The sequence below is a fragment of the Dendrobates tinctorius genome, unplaced genomic scaffold (genome assembly GCF_039654945.1).
Source record: "Dendrobates tinctorius isolate UK_male_01 unplaced genomic scaffold, ASM3965494v1 ptg000049l, whole genome shotgun sequence".
NCBI lineage: Eukaryota > Metazoa > Chordata > Amphibia > Anura > Dendrobatidae > Dendrobates > Dendrobates tinctorius.
The window spans coordinates 22,139,825-22,152,990 of NW_027361717.1; the positions used below are offsets into that span (position 1 = coordinate 22,139,825).

The 13,166-nt window shown below is 46.2% G+C and overlaps 1 protein-coding gene across 3 annotated transcripts in view; it reads left to right on the plus strand.

Moving 5' to 3' along the window:
- RYK (receptor like tyrosine kinase) overlaps positions 1 to 13,166 on the plus strand; it is a 165,447-nt gene that overhangs the window by 70,131 nt on the left and 82,150 nt on the right. Inside the window, exons 5-9 of one of the 3 annotated variants that reach the window (XM_073576532.1) lie at positions 5,098 to 5,157; positions 5,658 to 5,802; positions 7,113 to 7,213; positions 8,204 to 8,257; positions 10,778 to 10,903. In XM_073576532.1, coding sequence (XP_073432633.1) covers positions 5,098 to 5,157; positions 5,658 to 5,802; positions 7,113 to 7,213; positions 8,204 to 8,257; positions 10,778 to 10,903 — 486 coding nt within the window. Of the gene's footprint in view, positions 1 to 5,097; positions 5,158 to 5,657; positions 5,803 to 7,112; positions 7,214 to 8,203; positions 8,258 to 10,768; positions 10,904 to 13,166 lie in introns of all 3 variants that reach the window. The other 2 variants (XM_073576533.1, XM_073576535.1) reach the window with 2 other exon arrangements.

Genomic DNA, 13,166 nt, shown 5'->3' on the forward strand with positions numbered 1-13,166 from the left:
GCCAAATATCCCTCAAATCCTAGATTTCCTACAGGCAGGATTTGATAAGGGCCTTAAGTACCTTCTTCAATTTCTCCCTATCCTCCCATCCATGGATAGCGCGATTTACCAAAGCCACCCAGAGGTTAAGACCCACATTGAGAAGGACTGTCCCCCCGTGGGACCTAAATCTAGTACTCAACTCTCTGTGTAGACCCCCTTATGAGCCAATATCAGAGATAGACATTACAAAGCTCACACCAAAAAAACGTATTTTTGGTAGCGATCACTTCAGCCAAGCGCTTAGGCGAGATCCAGGCCCTCTCAGTCCAGAATCCCTACATTCAGATCTTTGAGGATCACATAGTGCTCAAGCTAGACCCGAGGTTCCTCCCGAAGGTAGCGTCTCCGCAAAATCTAAACCAGGAGATAATCCTACCCTCATTTTGTCCAGCCCCAAAGAATGATAAAAACTGTTCCATTCTCTGGATGTTAGACGTGCAGTCATCCACTACCTAGAGGTCACCCGGGATTGGCGACAGGACACAAAACTATGTATCCAGTACGGCGGTAAAAATAAGGGTAAAAGCGCAGCTGCACAGACCCTGGCAAGGTGGATTAAGGCAATTATCACCTCGGCGTACGAGGCCGAAGGTTTTCCTATACCTGTAGGACTTAGGGCCCATTCCACCAGGGCAATAGCGACATCATGGGCAGAGAGGGCGGGAGCCTCAGTAGATCAAATATGCAGGGCTGCCGCCTGGTCTACACCGAACACTTTCTGTAGACAATATAAGTTGGACACTTTGACAGCTAGCCAGTCGACCTTCGGTCGTAGAGTGCTACAGGCAGTAGTCCCACCCTAAGCGAATTCCTACTTTGGTATTCCCCATGGTGCTGTCAGGATAGGACGTCCTGGAAAACGGAGATTAGACCTACCGGTAATGTTATTTCCAGGAGTCCATCCTGACAGCACTGGTAGTTCCCTCCCCAGGATTTGTATTGGTGTCAAAATGCTTGTACTAAATCTCAATAAATTTTAATTGCATCCATACTGGTGTGGGAGGGGACCTTTTAACCTCTCGTGTATTTCCTGTCCCTATAAAGATGAAAGGTCAACCCCATGGTGCTGTCAGGATGGACTCCTGGAAATAACATTACCGGTAGGTCTAATCTCCGTTTTCCGCAGCATGCCAATTTTTTTTGCTTTTCTGCACCCATTGACTTCCATTGAGTCAGTCAAATCTGCAGCAAAGCTGCAGGTGTAAAAAGTTTTGCGGATTTGCTGCCAAAAACGCTGCAGAAAAGGAAATGTCAGAAGGAGGAAGAGTGTGTGCGCGGAAAGTGTGTGTGTGCGAGCGTGTTTGTTTGCAGGTGTGTGTGGGTGTCTGTGGCTGTGTGCGTTAACACTACTGCCGATACTGTCGGTCACAGCGCTGTGGGATCATGATGACAAATGTTGGTGTGATTTCACATCTGACTGACCCACAGCAGTGACCTGCGGTAAAAAAGCAGGCGTGGGCTGTTGAGACAACTGCTCCCATCGGGCTATGTCTGCTGTCACTGGTAAGTGACAGCAGGTGCCACTGATGGGAGAAGTGGTCTCATCTGCCGGCGCCTGTGCTCACAGGTAAAATAGAAAAAAAAATAAAAAAAATAAAATTACATACATATTCACATAAAAATAAAAGCCCATTATACTCGCCTCACACCAAATCCCCGGCTCCCTCATCTGCTCTACCTGGTCTCCGGTAATATACTGGGGGAGCGATCACCTCCTGTCAGTGTGTCACCGAGCCGCCGTGAGTTCACCGGAGTACATCAGCTCCTGTGCTCTCACTTAGGTGACCACTGCGTGGGAAAGTTCTCACACTGTGGTAGTGCTGTAAGTGATGAACTCCTGTGAACTCTCACGGCAGTGCAGTGATACACTGCAGGAGCGATTACCTCCTGTCAGTGTATCGCCTAAGGCCGGGTAGAGCAGTCACATTTCCCGATGTGACTGTTCTACACGTGAGATCATCGTGGGACACTTGGTAAATGGACTACGTCGGACAGGGAGTATTATATGTTGATTTATGATTTTATTTTTGTTGCAGGAGACAATGGAGTTTGTGTGATTATTTCAAATAAAGGACTTTATTTTGGCCGTGCGTTTATCTAATATATAAAGCTCAAGTGTGTGTGAAGTATGTCCGGGATTGGCATCCGCACCGTCGCAGCTACAGCCACAAAATTTGTCAGTCACACGTCTGGACCCCGAGAGCGTCCTAGACTATGTTGTGAGGCAAAATTTGAACCCCGCGCGTCCCAATTCACCAAACAATTTTGCCCCTATCTACATAATGGGGAAAAAGTGTGTGTGTCAAGCCCCGCCCCTCGTTATGATGTCATAATGGTTGCCATGGCGACGCTGATGTTGTCATAGGTTGCAAGCCCCGCCGCTCATTATGTCATAATGGTTGACTATGGGATGGAGGATGTGTGATGGGTATATGGGCACTGGACTATGGGATGGAGGATGTGTATGACGGGTATATGGGCACGGGACTATGGGATGAAGGATGTGTGATGGGTATATGGGCACTGGACTATGGGATGGAGGATATGTATGACGGGTATATGGGCACGGGACTATGGGATGGCGGATATGTATGATGGGTATACGGGCACGGGACTATGAGATGGAGGATATGTATGATGGGTTTATGGGCACGGGACTATGGGATGGAGGATAATTATAATTTGCTATAACTAACCACAGTTAGTTACTCTGCCCGGGCAGCGCCGGGCTCTTCAGCTAGTTTACCATATAACTATAGGATTCGTAATGGATAGGTGTCTTATAGACGCTTCTCCAATACTAAGCTGTGGGCTTGATGTCACCTGACATTACAAAGGTGACATCAACCCCTCAAATATGAACCCCACTTGCCACCGCTACAGGTCAAGATGGAAGAACGAGACTAAGTGCCAGAATTGGCGCAACTATAAGGGCGGCTGAGAGCTGATGTTTTTAACTTGGGGAGGTTCCAATATCCATGGCCCCTTCCCATGCTATTAATATGAGCCCACAGCTGTCTGCCTAGCCTTTCTTGTTCGATTTTATAAGGGAAACCCATGTCAATTTTTTTTTCTGGGGTTCCTCTGTAAACTAGCCAGTAAAGGCTAAGCAAACATCTGTGAGTTGATATTAATAGCCTGGGAACCTTTATGACTATTGGCTCCTTCCAGCTTCGGACTGGAACACCTTGGGCTCACCAGTGAAAATCATTCTTGGAGCCCACTCTGTAGCTACATAGAAATAAGTAGAAGACCACCAATTGTGCGGTAAAACATGCTAATATCCGGGTATAATATAAGGTAGTACACTTATTATGTAGCAGGAATTGGGGTAACCTCCCTCATAGAAGACAAAGCAGCCCCTTCATATGCTATAATGCAGCCCCCTCATAGAATATAATGTAGACCTGTCATAGAATATAGTGCAGCCATCTCATAGAATATAATGCTGCCCCCCCCCCTCATAGGGTATAATGCTGCCCCCCTCATAGGGTATAATGCTGCAGAGTTAGAGAGGCAGAGTTAGAGAGGCAGAGTTAGAGAGGCAGAGTTAGAGAGGCAGAGTTAGAGAGGCAGAGTTAGAGAGGCAGAGTTAGAGAGGCAGAGTTAGAGAGGCAGGGATATGGGATGAATGGATAGATATAGATAGAAGATAGAGATATAGATGATGGATAAATAGAGATAGATAGCTATAGAGAGAGAGAGAGAGAGAGATAGAGATAGATGATAGATATAGAGATATATAGAAAAGACAGATAACAGCACAAACTTGAGCAGATTGTGGGTGCAATGCTTCCTGAGTAATGCGGTTGTCCAACGCAAAATATAAATGGAAAAAATCAGGCAGCACTCCAGTTCAAGGAAAAATTGTGGACTTTAATCCAGCACTAAGTGGTGCAACGTTCCGACCTCAGCACTGTCTTTGTCAAGCAATAGATAGAGAGAGAGATATAAATGGATAATAGATGATAGATAGATATAGAGATAGAAGATAATGGATAGAGAGAGAGATATAGATAGAGGAGATAGGTATAGATAGATATAGAGAAATAAAAAGAAAAAAAAAACAATACTTACCTCTCCTCCTCGCTCCCACGCTGATTCCGGCAGCGGCTCTTCGTCAGTGGGAGCTACTCTGCCGTCTGCCAGACATACAGCAGGTGTGCGATGAAGTGACGTCATCGTGCATCGGCTGCGTGTCAGAAGCAGAGGGGACTGATGGGAGAGAGAGCGTCATTCTCTGGTTCTCCGGTGGGCCAGTCCGACCCTGGCTCCTTCCCAGAATATTAACATCAGCCATCGGCTTTACCTCTGCTGGTTATGAAAATTACGCTGGAGCCCACGCAATTTAAAAAACAAAAATATTTTGAAAAATAAACATTGCGTTTCACGCCGATTTCGAGTGTTCGTGTGTATTTAACTCTTCAACTGTTCATTTCTAAACCTCGGGCTTGGTATTACTTATATATGTATGTGTGTGTGTATATATATATAATTATTCACTTATATTTGTTTTGTGTGTATAAACATTATATTTGAACATGGTATGTAATGATATTATGGTCTTCAATGTAGAATGGAAAAGAGGTTGAACAAGGAAATGACATCACAATTTTTTTTTAAATATATGTTTAGCTTGCAAAAACATATACAAATCTGCATGAAAATCCGCATTAAAACTGCATGGAATATCAGCTGTGTTTTCTGCCATGAGAGCAAGTCCACAATGTGCGCTCATAGCCTAAGTGTTTACCGTGTAGCCTATGTTATTTATATGCATTATTGCTTTTTTCTTATAGTGGGGTATATGTTTAGTTTGTTTCTATCTTCAGTTTTATCTGTTTAGTGGCCTGTGTGAACAGGCTCCTAGACATTGCGTGTGTATCGTTTTATACTGCTTGGATTTGTTTTCTGTAATCTGCGGGCAGCAGCATGATGTAGGGGCAGAGCGCCTGATCCCAGCGATGGTGGCACCTCCCCATCTGAGTGCTTGCTGTGCAGTATGGGATTATGTTCATTACTACATCTGATGACTTTTTTTTTTTTCCCCCACAGAGATTGAGCCTGAAGTGAAACCTCCTATATCTTTAGACAGAAACAGCTCCAGAATTCAGTGTAAGTCCCTGTGTGTCCTCCATCCTAAGAGCCGCAGTGTGCAGTCCTATCACTTACCGCTTGTACGCCGGCGGGGTATCATGGCTCCGTACATCTGCTGAGCTGTGAGGGCCAGTAGGATGGCTCACTACAGAACATATTACTTCTGGAGCTTCTTTTCTTATTGATCTGTTATTCCTCCTAGAAAGTATTTAACAAATTGCAACTGGGTGTTACCATTCACCTTGTCAGAGGCCCTGTCCCTGTAGATTGATTGATTGATTGATTGATTGATTGATTTGACCATGTCAGACTCTAGGGACACGCTTCTAAGACTGTTTTCCGTGTATTCATACATTTCCAGGAGGAGTAACAGAGGAACAGCACAATGCGAGGTACTAAGAAAAGATTCCCCAGATTTGTGAAATTATGGGAAAATGGCAGCTCTACACTATGGGCCTTGTGTGTCCTGGGAATGACGGATATTCTACTTTTCCTCCTGAATCTTCTTCTTTTTTCAGTTGACCCTGTGAATGTCGCCCCGACCACCTCCACGCGTGTTTTCTATATCAGTGTTGGTGTTTGCTGCGCAGTTATTTTCCTGGTGGCGATTATCCTGGCCGTGCTGCATCTTCACAGCATGAAGCGAGTGGAGCTGGATGACAGGTAAGACTTTGGCCTCTAGATGGCGCCACTCACTGACTAATGGTGTTATTTACTCCAAAATTAGAGCTCTTAGTCAAATGTTTACTAGTTTGGTCAAGTATTTAGCTTAAAAGTCACTAGTCCTCATTTGCTTATATAATATGAACGGGAGCCTGACAGCCGGGCGGCTCCGTGGGTCCATGGAAGCCCTGACAGCCGGGCGGCTCCGGGGGGTCCATGGGAGCCCTGACAGCCGGGTGGCTCTGGGGGGTCCATGGGAGCCCTGACAGCCGGGTGGCTCTGGGGGGTCCATGGGAGCCCTGACAGCCGGGTGGCTCTGGGGGGTCCATGGGAGCCCTGACAGCCGGGTGGCTCTGGGGGGTCCATGGGAGCCCTGACGGCCGGGTGGCTCTGGGGGGTCCATGGGAGCCCTGACGGCCAGGCGGCTCCGTGGGTCCATGGGAGCCCTGACGGCCGGGCGGCTCCGGGGGTCCATGGGAGCCCTGACGGCCGGGCGGCTCCGGGGGTCCATGGGAGCCCTGACGGCCGGGCGGCTCCGGGGGTCCCTGGGAGCCCTGACGGCCGGGCGGCTCCGGGGGTCCCTGGGAGCCCTGACGGCCGGGCGGCTCCGGGGGTCCCTGGGAGCCCTGACGGCCGGGCGGCTCCGTGGGCCCATGGGAGCCCTGACGGCCGGGCGGCTCCGTGGGCCCATGGGAGCCCTGACGGCCGGGCGGCTCCGTGGGCCCATGGGAGCCCAGACGGCCAGGCGGCTCCGTGGGCCCATGGGAGCCCTGACGGCCGGGCGGCTCCGTGGGTGGGTCCATGGGAGCCCTGACGGCCGGGCGGCTCCGTGGGTCCATGGGAGCCCTGACGGCCGGGCGACTCTGGGGGTCCCGTCATTTGTGTTTTAGTGCCTCCATAATTTATTCTAATTCAGGAAGAGACGTAGGAGCAGTATATACCAGACTGACGAGATGTAGACAGAGCAAGAAAAGGTCAGGATCCTCTTCTCCAGATCCCAGACTGTGATCCCCTTCCTGTCCTCGGCTCCCTGATGAGCAGCTCAGGAGCACATAGCGCTGCTCTGGCAAGGAAGATGCATGTGTAAGGTTTGCTAATTGAGGAGACATTGGCGTTGAAAAAACAGAGAAAAGCTGCAGTAAAGGTTACTATGGTGTGAAAACAGGCCTGCTACTTCAGGACGATCTTGTCCACGCCGAGGCTCCGGCAGCGCTGCATAGCGTGTATAGGCTTTGCTCAACTCCTTGTATAAGTAATGTGCAATAATTCCCATGTATCTGATGGACTGATGTGATGCCTTCTGCTTTCAGTATGAGTGACAGCGGCAGCTCCCAGGGGCTCTCCCAGCCGTCGACCCAGACCACGCAGTACCTCCGAGCAGACACCCCGAACAACGCCACGCCAGTCACCAGTAAGAGCTCACTGTACCCTCCGAGCCCTCCGCACAGTACGTGTGGGGGGACGGACATTTTTGCATGTCTGCATTATGGCTGCTTGTAGTAGGGGGGAATTTTCTGAGCAATTTACATTAGATTTGTTTCCAGATGCCCTAGTGCATAGTGTGCACGGCAGGAGTGGTGTTTACGGCACAAGCCGGGCTCCGTGTAAGGCGCTGTTCACATTTGTGTGTCTACATAGGAAGCACAAGTCAGAAACAGGTGCAATTGTGTGCCTCGCTTAGAATTTGCCGGATACATAATTATGCCTGTATACCATCAGGAAAATGTATGTTGTAGACACAGTGACACAGAATACTGTTTCAATAAGTCTCCCTTTTATTATTTTTACAAATCAAGAGATTTTTTTTTTATTAATCCATGGATCCCTTTCTTTATGCCTCTGAATTTTTTTTTTTTTTTTGCAATTCAGGCTTACAGATTGCTCTACATAAATGTGAACCCCGTCTTGCATGACCCCCTTTCTTTTTCCATGGCCAGTATCTAGAATCAGCCAGCTATCTCCGATATTGCGCTTGTATGTAATTTTTTTGATACTATATACGGAGTTTGAGGTTTTAATATCTTGAAGTTCCTAGCAGCAACACGTAGCTCAAAGTTAAAGGGTTTTTGTGACTTTAAAATGTTATTTTTTACACCGTGGATTGATTGGACGTGTGCTTGCCACTCCAGAGGTCTCTGCTTGTAGTCACACCTCCCGAGACCTCCAGAGCGGCCCACGCTGGATTTGCAGGTGCCCTGGAAAGCGAGTATGCCAGCTCCATTTATTTTTAATTTTAAAAATAAAACCAAGTTACTATTGGACAACACTGAATGACAGTAGTCTGGAGTGGCTAAGAGGTCAGCGGTGAGTCTTCCTAGGATGGCTAAGGGGTTAATGATGATATCCCTTGTGGATGGTGCTTTGCTTGGAGGTTAATACATTTTTGTCCCTGGTGGTCTAGACTCGGCCGGGGAACATGGGACCAGCGGCGCAGGAACGGCACGGAATTTAAACGGTGAGTATGTGACGTTGTGTGTGTTTGAAAAAAATGTCAACCTGATCCTGTGTTATGGAAAAGAAAGGAGTCATTTCATGCTAAACGTATAGACTATGCGTGTGCTCTCTGCGCAGTGCGTCCTAGTCTTGTGTTTTAGAGCTATTTTCACCAGCAGGTGGCAGTGCTGATCACCACATTCTCTGTGTTGCAGTATAGTGACCACTTGGGTTTTTAACATTTTTCTTTACTTTTTTCTTAATATCTTTAAAACTAATGGTGCATGGTTTTCTCATGTTAACAGTCTTTTTTAACTTTTTTTCTTCATTTTCTTTATATAAAAAAAAACCAAAAAAAAAAAAAAAAAACCTGATCCCTGCCCAGGCTCGTCTGTGATATCCATTTGCCCTTAACCCCTTCCCGGCATGGTGATTTTCTATTTTGTAGTGCTTTTCTCTTTTCCTCTCAATCCAAGAGCCATATATTTTTGTGCTGACACAGCTGTACGGGATGGTAACTTATTTTCAGGACACGTTGTACTTTCGCATCATGGAATTTATTATGTGATGTTCTCAAAAGCGAAGAAAAAAAATCCAAGTGCATCAAAATTGCAAAAAAAAAGTGCAAGTCCACAATTGTCTTTTGGGTTTTGTTTCTGTAGCTCTCATTATATGGTGAATTGATTCTCCAGGTCACTACAGTCACGGTGGGGTCGATGCAATGTTTCATTCACCATGTATTTTCTGGTGATGTGGCCAAAATGTTCAATTCTGGCGGTATTGTTGTTTGTTTTCTCATTACAGTGTTTACCAACTGGGTTGATTAACTTTTTATTTTGCTAAATTCGACTTCCATGGTCATAGAAATACCACATAAGTGGATTATTTTTCTAAATTTTTAATGGAAAGGGGGTGATTCTGAGTTTTTTTTTTAAACATTTATTTTTCATATTGTTAATGTTTTTGTTATATTTGTTAGATTTTTTTTAATGAAAAATCAAGGATTACTCATAGACTGTAAGTTTGCGAGCAGTGCCCTCCTCTTGGTATCTGTTTTGATCTGTGTTTATTGCTCTTCTGTAATGTCTATCGTCTGGACAAGTCCCCTCTATAATGTAAAGTGCTGCAGAGAATATGTTGGCGCTATAGAAATAAAATTATTATATTTATTATGGCCAGCCACAGGTTGGCTGTCACAGGATTACAGTCGTGACAGAAGTTGGGATCTCTGGCAGGTTAGAACAGCGCCCCCACAGGCTGCACACTGTAAATGCTGCTGTCACAGAGTGATGGCGACATTTAACAGGCTGATGGCTGCAGGCGAAGCCCCAGTTCCCTGGCGGCTGTTAGAGGCAGATGATGGCTGAATATCATATAATCCGCCTGCAAAGCTGTACCTCGGAGTCAGGGAGCCGTCCGTGTTGGGCAAAGTTATACAAGGCTTATTTTCGAGATGACTAGTAGAGTTGCAGCAGATGGCACAGTGAGGTCATCAAAGCCACAGCAAGACGTTCAGCGAATGACACCCCGCTGGAATCAGGGTCCCTGCCCCCACTATATGCTTCTTTCAGAAGCCGGGGGATGTTTTTCCTTTATACTTTGTCTTGCTTTTAGTGAAGTAATCCACCAAGTAAGTTACATGTTCCCTTTCTGTCGCGGAGGAATGACTGAAATGTTGAGTGCTAGACATATTGATCAAGAAAAATCTGGCTACCGCACATTAGTGTTTGTCCTTGACGTCGCTCGCCTCTGATGTGAGGTTAGAGATGGGGGGGGGGGGGGGGGAAAGCATTTCTAAAATTTTTACATCTCTGAGAGGGGATGTTTAACCCTTTGAGGACTGTTTATTCAGTCTACTTGGTTTCAGTTTAAAGCTTTGGGAAAAATACGTCCCTTGGACCTCAGAGAGTGATTTTCGTCTTCATAGATGGATATTGTTGGATGGGGGTCCTAAAAACTGGTTGTGTTTTTTTGTGATGTACTGCTGATGAAAACTTGCAGCCATTTTTGAAATACTACCACTCTTGGTTACAGCTCATTGCCTAGGTTACCGACTACTGCTGCTGTCTTGCTTGTAAGCACGGCACTGAGGCTTCAAAGCAGCGCTCAATGTAAAGGAGCTTGAAAGCACCGCCATGGTTGTGGTCCAGCTGACTCCAAAGCAACTAATGTTTTTTTATGTTTAAGGTGCCACGATGGCAGTCATTCTTAGGATTGTCCATTGATCCCACTTTTAACATTTAAGGTGTTTTCCTCTTCACTGCACCAGCTCCGCATCTCATTCATTCTCAAGATCAAGGGGGACCCAGAACTCAATCCCCCACTGATCATAACATAGTGCCATATCCCAAAAAGCCATGAAATGCTGTTTTCAATATTACAGTGCAATAAAAATATAAAAAAAAAGCTATACATGGATAGCGGGACCTTGTCATGTGATGGATGTGGCTGAATGAATCAGCGCATTGCCTATTGCCATGTGTGGGACTGATCACAGCCGGGGTATTCATATTGCTATCGTTTGCCTCCGTTGGCTCCTCAGGTTATCCAACGCTGCGGATCGAGAAGAATGACCTTAAAAGTGTCACCCTCCAGGAAGCAAAAGCCAAGGTGAAGGACATCGCCATCTCCAGAGAAAGAGTGACTCTTAAAGATGTCCTGCAGGAAGGTACGAAATCACTTCTTCATTGTACGTTCCTTCTAGCGTTCAGTTCTGGTAATGGATTGCCACTCACGGAGCGAGGGGAGATATAGAGAAATGTTGGAAAATTTTATTACGTTTTTCAGCCGGAAGGTTTCAAGTGGGATGATGCCTTCATGGGTAAGGGGGGATACAGCCGGCGTGACGTTATGGGCTGCAGCCGGTGGGGTTGGGAGGGGGGCTGCAGTCGGTGGGGTTGGTAGGGGGCTGCAGCCGGGCGTGACTTGGGGGCTGCAGCCAGTGGGGTTGGGAGGGGGGCTGCAGTCGGTGGGGTTGGTAGGGGGCTGCAGCCGGGCGTGACTTGGGGGCTGCAGCCAGTGGGGTTGGGAGGGGGGCTGCAGTCGGTGGAGGCTGCAGAGTTTTCTCATTATCACTTTTGATTGAGTGAAGGCTGACACTTTAAGCTGGTGAAGAACCAAAGCTTCTCCCGGAGCTGATGCAGATTCCCAGTGGAGGGTCTGTACTATTGTTGGAGAAAATTACATTTGTGGTGATACAAAGAAGCATTACCAATAGTTTTAACCCCTTGGCACCATTGTAAGTGTTTGTTACTTGTGCTCAGGCACTATTTCCAGCCTGGAACTGCCTGTTATTAGGCTTTGTGCACACGTTGAGTAAATAGATGCAGACATTTCTACACCATTTCTGCATTTTTTTTACAGAAAAAACACAGCAGCAAAAACGCGCGTTTTTGCTGCTGTGTTTTTGCACTGTGGTTTTGACTGATTTGCGTGAAGTCATTGTTTTCTGTTGTTTTTTTTTTTCTTTGTGTTGTTTTTTAATCTGTAGCCGGGGACTAAGGTTTTTTGAAACCAGAGAACTCTTATAATGCTCATGATTTGTAGGTATTTGTGTTCTTCACTTTTGCCATCTTTGCGTTTCTCAGGCGTACTTAACCACCTTGAGAGCATTCTGGCCATTAACACGACTTATTGCAATTTCCCTTTCACGTGTTTATGATACTCTGAGGGAATGAATCGGATATAAAACAATTCCTGCCAATTAACCATGGCCACATAAATGACTGATTCCCGCAACACGCTCCGATCTGATAAGAGCGCTTCCTCGCTGTAATTAGTCATATTACAGAGCAATTTATCTTGGCAGTCGTTGATTGTTTTATTCCTTATCGGGCTCAGGAACCATCGTTAAGGAACCAAGTACAGGCTCTCGTAAGGAATAGCATAACGGATATTGCCACAGTATAATGGCTACCATAATATGATCTCTGGGACCCTGCTGATATGTGCAATGACCGTTAGGAGAGCTTTGGATTTTTTTTTCTTCATACTTGGCTCCATTGGATTGTAATTAGTGATGAGCGAATATGTTCGGAAAATGATTGCCAAACATGGTGAATATGGCACATTCGGATTCGTGATCATAAATCCGAGCAAAATTTCATAAAATCGGTAATAAATCTGTAACATTCATTAAAAGTGCAGGAAAGTATTTGCTTTGCCACCAAAATATTTTCCGCACTTTTTAGCAATGATAATGATGGTGTATCATGAGTGTTTGATGAGGGGAAGGGGTTTGCAGAGCCCAGAGGCGCAGTATTATTGTAAGCACAACAGTCATTTTTTTTTCCCCCTAACTTTGTGTGTGCCCATTGCGGCTAGCCAATCAGGATGCAGGAAACACCAACAATGTCCTGACACAACGGCTTGTGTCATTGGCTGCTGAAATCACATGGCCCTCTCCATATAAATAGCGGACATCTTGTTTTAGCGCCATTTTGACACTGATACAGCGCAGAGAGACTGCTCCTGACGCTGGCACTGTTAGCAGCAAGACTTTAGCTAGTTAGGCGGTTGCATATCGGTCAGATAGTGTAGATATAGTGTGTGTTTACAGTGTGGCTTTAACATTTACCTTTTCTTGGGGGTGACATTACTGAGGGTCTCAGACAAAGCCACCAGGGCACATGTCCTACAAGTGTGTTGTGCACCGCTTCTATAGTGTTCCATGCACAAGTATAGCATATTAAATAATATTTCAGTAGGTAAATGTGGAAAAACCTGCTGTATCCACATTTCAGCTACTTAGATAGGTGGTTGTATATCAGTCAGATACTGTAGGCAGCTAGTGTCCAGTGTGGCTGTAAAATTTACCTTCCAGCACTTTGTTTCTTTTTTGGTCATACTGATGTCCACAAAGCCAGCAGGGCATGTATTGTGCACTGCTTCTATTGTGCTCCGTGGATAGCAGTCTAAGGGTCCCGTTTCAC